The sequence below is a fragment of the Varanus komodoensis genome, unplaced genomic scaffold, assembly GCF_004798865.1.
Source record: "Varanus komodoensis strain SLA01 unplaced genomic scaffold, ASM479886v1 scaffold86, whole genome shotgun sequence".
NCBI classification, from domain to species: Eukaryota; Metazoa; Chordata; class Lepidosauria; order Squamata; family Varanidae; genus Varanus; species Varanus komodoensis.
In genome coordinates, this window is record NW_025336554.1 from 272,841 (window position 1) to 280,432 (window position 7,592).

Sequence of the window (7,592 nt, forward strand, 5' to 3'; positions counted from 1 at the left end):
AGATCTCAGGTGTATGGCTGTGGTTCATTCCAACACTATTCTTAGATTTTTATCTTATTGATGGAGCAGGTTGGTACCCTCTGTAGTCTCTATCTACACATAAGCAGAGATGTGCAAGGAATCTCATTGGTGTAGGAAATTCACTGGATTCCCTGGTTTTGTCTACCCAGACTCCAGTTCACTTAGCTGCACAGTCCACCTTCCTGGTGAGCATTCCCAGGCTTTATGGAATACTCAGTGGGAAGCAAGCCCATGTGCTGTGCAAGGAGCACCATACCTTCATGCCCTATGCTGCTCCTGGCAGTGAGTGGGGAAGAAGCTTGGCTACCAGGAATGGGGTAAGTCAAAGCTGGAAGTCCGAGCATGAAGTAGCGACTAGAGCAGCTCATGTTGCTGAAGCAAAGAGCAGCAGTGCAGGGAATATTCAGTTCTCTGGGCTTCCAGCAGCACTGCATTATTGTCACCCACCTGTTCCCGGAAAGTACCTCTAGGTGTTTCTCTGATACGTGGTTTTCTGGTCCTGCTGGAACCCTGGCCCTGCTGGAACTTCCTTGTTGAATTATGCTCTGATTCTGATAACAGGTAGGAAAATAAGATGTTCTAAATACTCCATACATCAGTTCCTGTACTTTGTCAGGCAACTAAAAGGGATCAGGGAACATAACGAGTAGAAATTTTCATACTGATATAATTTTGATTCACTTCTCCAAAGCTGCACCATCTACTTGACTATCAATGAAACTGAAGAACAGGAATGCATTCTTCAGTACTTTCTTCTAATTAGCTGTTCTCTGTTGTTCATCTCCGGTCTCAGTACTATAATGTAGCATTTGGGGAAAAAGATGGGACACAGCAATCCTGAGCTAGAAGCTAAGATGGAGAAGATCTCCACAGTCACCATGTATTTCCCCTTGGTGCTGAGATAAGAGGGAACAAAGGATATCCAAACACTGCAAAAGACCAGCATGCTGAAAGTGATGAACTTGGCTTCGTTGAAGCTGCCAGGCAGCTTCCTGGACAGGAAGGCCACAGTGAAACTGACACTTGCAAGAAGTCCCATGTATCCCAATGCACAGTAAAACATCATCACTGAGCCCTCATTACATTCCAGTATGATTTCTTCAGCCACAGAGAAGAGGTCGACATCTGGGAATGGGGGTGAATTTCCCAGCCATATGCTACAGATGCCTGCTTTGATGAGGGAGCAGGAAAGGACAATGAGACTGGCCTTCTCCCTTCCCAACCACTTCCTCATCCTGGATCCTGGCTGAGTGGCCATGAAAGCCAGAACCAAGAGGGTTTTTGCCAGCACAGAGGAAACAGCCACTGAGAAGATGGTGGCAAAGGCAGCTTGTCGGAGGAGGCAGGTGACCTCCTGAGGCTCACCAATGAAGAGCAAAGCACAAAGGAAGCAGAGCAGGAGGGAGCTGAGCAGAGTGTAGGTGAGCTTCTGGTTGTTTGCTTTGACTATGGGAGTCCTGTGGTTCTTCACAAACACAGCCAGCACCAGAACTGTGATGAAAGCAAAAGCAAGAGCAAGAAGGGCTAAAGTGAGCCCCAAAGCTTCTTCATAGGACAAGAAGGTTGTGTTCTTTGGAAGACAGAAATCACGATTTGTGTTTGGATACTCTGCATATGAGCATGGATTACAATCATTCATGTCTAGAGAAAATGAAGGAAAGAGATGGCATTGATATGATGAAAAGAAGACAGGCAAGCCAAAAGAAAAAAAATCAATAACATAAATCTTAGTATGAAAGGAAATCTGAACTGTCTGAATACAGAAATGGAGCAGAGTCAGCCTCAGACTCTAGACTGAAATCTGGCCTACTCTTGGTGTTTTAACATCACTAACCAGGGCATATTGGGATGACTACATTTAACTTTCCCATAATGCAGAAATTTCCCCCTCAGTCTGGAAGTTAAATGTGCCTACTTTGTTGCTAGTGGACTTGGGATGACTCTCTGACAACCCAGAGTGAAATTGGTGAACCAGTAATGTCTCCTTTTTCTTCCTTCCTTTTTCTTACTCCCAGCTGATTCTCACCCCTGCCCGCAACTCACTTCTCTTCTCTCACCATTGACCAGGTGATCTTCAGAGAAGTGATGCTCTCCAGCTAGCTGCTGGGTGATAGCAGCAACTGTCCACTCTGGCTAAGTAGATCTGTGATTCTTTCCTTGGTACCATGCTCTGTTTCCAGATTTGAACAAAACAGCAAGCTGTTCCAGTATCAAAAAAATATAGAATAGTTCACTGTTGTGGTCTTTGTTTTTTAATAAACCATGAAATCCATGATTGGTTTGGATGACTAACTTGATGGGCTTCTGTAAAAAAGCAATCATTGCTGGTTGTGTGCTGCAAATCTACCCAGAAAGTATTTTATTTTATTGATCTGTTACATTTCTATGTCTCCCAAAGGTTATAGCTTTCTGAGTGGTTCAGAAGAACTAGTTTAGCACTACAGTGTAAAGCAAAAGTAATTCCCAAACCAAAACTCAGGAGCAACACAAAGGCTTAGATACAGCTAAGCATTTAGAACAACAGACACTGAAAAGATATGATGTATCTGCACCAGATGCTGGAAGGAGCACAATCTGAATGCCAGACAAATTCTCTGGGAAGTTCCTTCCACAAGTGTGGTGGCACAGAGAGGTTTCTTTCACAGTAGACAACAGCTTCACTTCCCATAGCAGGGACTTCCAAATAAGAAAGAGTTGTGGCAAGTATATATCTCTTTTTACTTTGATTTACAGTATTGCTATACCATCTATATTTTCATAGAAAATACTGGGATGAGTTACAATAATAAAAATATTAAAACAATTTACAATACTTCAATAAAATAGGATGACATAGTATATTTTAACATAGGATGATCCTATTGGTAAACAGGCTACATGCCATGTAGGGCTTTTAATGTTAATTCTAAGCAGATATCAGACTAGATATATTGATGATATGTTGACCCACACCTTCAGTGATTTCATGTAGACATGGAACAAGAGAGTGGATAAGACAGAGCACTGTGGAACTCCATTGCATGACTGCCAAGGCATAGTGCAACTATCAGGGATTATCCATCCCAGCAACAGTTGAATCACTGCAGTCTTGTGTCTCCAAGTGATAACCAAGACAGCTGATTCAGAAAGATACTATGGTTCAAAGTATCGAGAACCAGTGAGGGGTGTAAGGGAATCAACATGTTTCCTCTTTTCTTTTTCCATCCCTTACAAAACCATCTGATTCCATTCGAACCACTGAAGAACAATCACTCCAATGTACAAACAGCCACTCTGAATGTCTATCCAATGAATGCCCATTGCCTACCCTCCTGAGTTGCGATCTTCCCAGCTGGACATGGGATGCAATCATAGCAGCAATATGGCTCCCCCTCCTTCACTTTCTTGCTAGAGCCTGGACGGCAACTCTCAGAGCACACAGAAGGTGGTCGTGTCTAATACATGAATTAAAAAGCAGGATAAATATAGGGACATAAACTTTATACATGGAAGATTCTCAAGTCTATGGACAGGTTAAATAACTGACCCTGCATTTCAGGAATGTGTGAATCTTAATTTACTACCACATATTGCTAGTTTTCTTTCTTTGGTGGTGAGTGCCCTTGAAGACCCCCAGTTTGAAGGAAGAAAAACAGAAAATGATAGAATAATTGACTGAATGAGGCCACTTCTTGAATTTGCATTTCTTGACTATGTGTAAGATACTACCTTAGAAAGTTGCATTGTCCTGCTTAAGCATTTATTAATTTCAAAATGTTCAGGATCACACTTCTTTGGATGCCAGTAAAATCATCATTGCAGATGTGCTTCAGCAGCACACTTTGAACCGAAAAGTAAAAGACTACAGAAGGTAGAGATCTGGAATTAATTGAGAAGCTATGGGAACAACAAAGTCATGGTAATATCTATCCATATGTTTCTTTGATCTCTTTTGTGATTCAGGCTGGAAGAAAACCAAAGGATGGGCTGAAGGACATGAGATTCACCCAATATGCAGAGATAGCATGTTATTTCACTTTCAATGGAGAAATAGTAGTACAACTTACAAAGACTCCAGGGCAACACCACACCAGCATACAAGAGAAGCTGGTGCACCTTTATTACAGACCACCTGTATTGCAGCCAGGGACTCGATGGGGAACAACAGACTTACTTCCAAAGTTATACTCCTTGGAATGATGACAAATGGTGATGGAACTTTACATGAAGGACTGAAGCAGTTTATGTTAAATACCTTGGATTAAGATCAATGAGCAAAGAAATCCTGACCTGATAACCATTGTATCATGTGCTCATCTTCATAGCAGATTACTGAATAGGACCTAATTCTTCAAAAAGAAATAGCATGCTTACAACATAGTAACATGCATTAAATAATAACTGAAAGAGATGCTATAAGTGAAATGGAAAGGCAGCCTTCAGGGATGCGTGGCTGATGTTCCTTGCTCTCTTGAATTAGAAGTGGAGAAGACAACATGTAGTGTAATTTTGGTGATGTCAGTCTTGGAATATGGGTCCAAACAAGGAAAGTGGGAAGTGAAGCTTATGGGAAAAACAGAGGTGACCTTTCTCCCACTTCCTCCCGCCCTGCTTTTTTTTCCCAGATGGATGTTTGCTTGTTCAGCAGGACTGGTTTAGCCAGAGAGAACAACACTGGAGCTGGGTCAAGATATCTTGGCCTCTCTAACATGCTTCCTTTCCCCCAAATGCCCTCCACCCTCTGGTCTGCCTCTCTGAGGTCACGATACCATTCAAGCAGAGCACCAATGTCGTTCTCTCTGCATGATCTGTGAGGGAAGATGTACAGGCATGTTTCACAGTTCTGCTCTGGACAACCAGAAAAGAACTGTGATGGCTCAGCTGCTTTCTTGCTTTCAGAGAAGGTGTCAGAAGACAATTTTTGATGTTTTCTAAAAAGTAGCAATTTAAAATAATTTAAAAAGAAGGCATTAACTATGCAAGCCACTAATGAAGGTGAAAGATAATTTTTAAATGGGGCACGAAATGTATCATCAACATTGGAATGGGCAGTAATTGCCCATTCGCCGAGGCTTACGTGAATGGGGCAGCATATGTCTGCTAAATAAATAAATAATAATTAAATGCTGCTTTTTAAAAAGCCCTTGAAAATGACTTTTTCAGATAGGAGATATCTTTGCTTTTTGATTGACTTTCCAGCAATGACTTATATGTGTTAAACATTTTATTAGCATGTCACTCAGAAAGTTGTATGTTAGAAGACTCTGAGTCCTGCTGTGTGAAAGTTGGACTGGTGGAAATCTAAAGTCTATGGCTGGTGCCAATTCTGTGTCTTGCTAAATATTCTCAACCCAGCTGGCAGTAGGCACAATAACATTAGACAGCCATTTAGAATGACATCTCGCTGTATTTGCATGGCAGCCATTTAGTGAGTATTAAAAATCCTGGCTGTGATATTCCATACAATAAAAACAGACATGAATTAAATGTTTTTAAGTTGCTTCCAGCTGTTTTATGTAACTGGCCAGGAAAGTCCTCTCTCTTTTATGTCTTCACTTCACCCAATATGCTTCTTTCAATCCAAATGTCTTTTGCATGATGCTTTGTTGGACTTGACTGAAATGAATGCCAGCAGCACTGCAGATCAGTGCTTGCTCCAAAGATCTGATCAATGGCTCCTACCTGATTAAAACAATGGTTCCATGAAATGGCATCCTCATCAATGGTGAGTTTTGGACCTGTAGAAGCCTGGAGATCGATCCTTCCAACTTTCACAGGGAGAAAAGATTCATTGGGAAAACAGTTATAATTGATAACATCAAACCCAGCCACCACCTCCCCTTTCTCATTGAAAGAAACCTTGTTCTGAGCACTGTTATTAAATGAGACTCCTCTGAGAAACTGATGGAGCTAAAGGAAACAAGGAAAAAGGAAACAAGAAGGTTTAGAAGAGGGCAATTTAGTGCACAAAGTTAAGTTCTAGCATCAGGTGGAGGATAATTAATTATTAATAATTTAGAAAATTCAGGGGTGAGAAGGCTGAGTGAAAAAATGCTACTCATGTATTGAACAGGAGTAATATTTGTGCTTTTCTTTATGGCCATTTTGAAGACCTCAAGACAGCTTTAAATAACTTTCCCCATTTCAGTTTTTTTAGATCCCTCTAAATCTGTTATGCTGAAAGTAGATGATTGACTCCAAACCACATATTGAGCTTAGAGACTAAGTGTGGGCTACAACATGAATCTTTCCAGTCCAATACTCAGATGAGGAAAGCAGGCAAAGTTGACCAATATTGAAGTACAGCTGGAGGGAGAGAAATTTGGAGTATAATTAGACAAAGAATATAAAGACTCTTGTCACAGTAAAAGACAAGGGGGTTTCACATTTGAGTACTTGGAGAACATTACCCGCCATGGCTCTCCATTCCTAAACTTCTGTCCATTAGTCTCCATGATTGCCCTGTGTTTGACTTCAGATGCGGACCTGGCATGCAAAGCGTGGGCCACAGCATAGACTGCATTGTAGATACTGTAGCTGTGGCCAGTCATACTCATCTCAAAGAAAGATCCAGGAAGGCTCTCAAGCCTTTCCTTCCCAGTGCAGATCTTCTCTTCCACATCCACTGCTAATGAAGTTGGGAAAAGACAGCCAAAAGCTTGTTGCCAAAAGATCATGAGAAAATCATCTCCTTTTGTGCTGATTGTATTTCTGCTCTCCTCAAAAACTTTGAATCCTAGTATGTCATTAGACTGAATCCTCAAGGACAGTGTCCCATGGAATATTTCTGTGTCCCAATTCCTTTGATAGACAAATGCATTGATCTCCATGTGGGCTGAGATTATCCATACTTTGCCTTTTAGTTGGCTCATCCTGTTCTTTACTTCAGCTAGATATGGCAACCATCTAAATAGTGCAAAGGAATATTACTCTCCATGTGCCACCACTACATTGGTTTTGCTGTCCACCAGTTTATCATATATTTTTGCCCCCTTTTCTAACATAGCATTAAGTGTAGTGATGTGGGTGTATGGGAGGAGTTTCTCTATGAAAGCAAAACAGACACCTTGCTTGGAAAATATTGGAAAGACAGTTTGCAGGAATCTTTCTCCATTGTCATTATCCATAAAAACAAGTCCAATCCATGTCCAGCTGAAATGTAGTAGCAAAGAGAGAATTCCCTCATACTGCAGAGATTCGTGAGGAATCATCTGATAGAAGGGCAGTCCTGGGGTCTTATCATTCATAACAGGACCCACACCATATATGAGCTAAGGGGAGGATGAAGGAATGTTAGAATATGGCATTAATGATTGGAACAAGTTCTGTATAATCCACATGCATACAGCCAGTAATTCTGAGAAGCACTGCATGATTTGTGAAGCTTATTTTTTCCAAACTATCTATAACACCTTCCCACATTCAGGAGTCCTCAATATGTGTTTGAGGACCATTCTCATGGTTCCCAGACATCATGGCTTGATGAGAGTTGGACTGCAACATTCCCACTATCCCTCTTCAAGAAGTGTTGGAATAATCATGAATGTGCATGTTGTACAGGCATCTCATTTTTGATGATATCAGAGTTAAGA

The 7,592-nt window shown here is 41.2% G+C and overlaps 1 protein-coding gene across 1 annotated transcript; it reads right to left on the bottom strand.

The window, feature by feature from the left end:
• Positions 1-763: 763 nt before the first annotated feature.
• On the bottom strand, positions 764-6,830 carry LOC123016559 (vomeronasal type-2 receptor 26-like). The gene is made up of 4 exons (XM_044417071.1): positions 6,411-6,830; positions 5,683-5,910; positions 3,329-3,455; positions 764-1,662 (listed from the first exon to the last, which is right to left on the bottom strand). Exons 1-4 carry the CDS (start codon positions 6,828-6,830, stop codon positions 764-766), a joined length of 1,674 nt encoding a protein of 557 aa, XP_044273006.1.
• Positions 6,831-7,592: the final 762 nt, after the last annotated feature.

Bases quoted from the DNA above. Each gene is read 5' to 3' on its own strand.
- LOC123016559 (XM_044417071.1), bottom strand. From the start codon at position 6,830: ATGGAGATCAATGCATTTGTCTATCAAAGGAATTGGGACACAGAAATA. The intron at 3,456-5,682 runs GTAGGAGCCATT...TTCATGTATTAG, and splicing joins GGAACCATTGTTTTAATCAG to ACACGACCACCTTCTGTGTG. The intron at 1,663-3,328 runs GTAGGCAATGGG...CATTTTCTCTAG, and splicing joins GAAGATCGCAACTCAGGAGG to ACATGAATGATTGTAATCCA.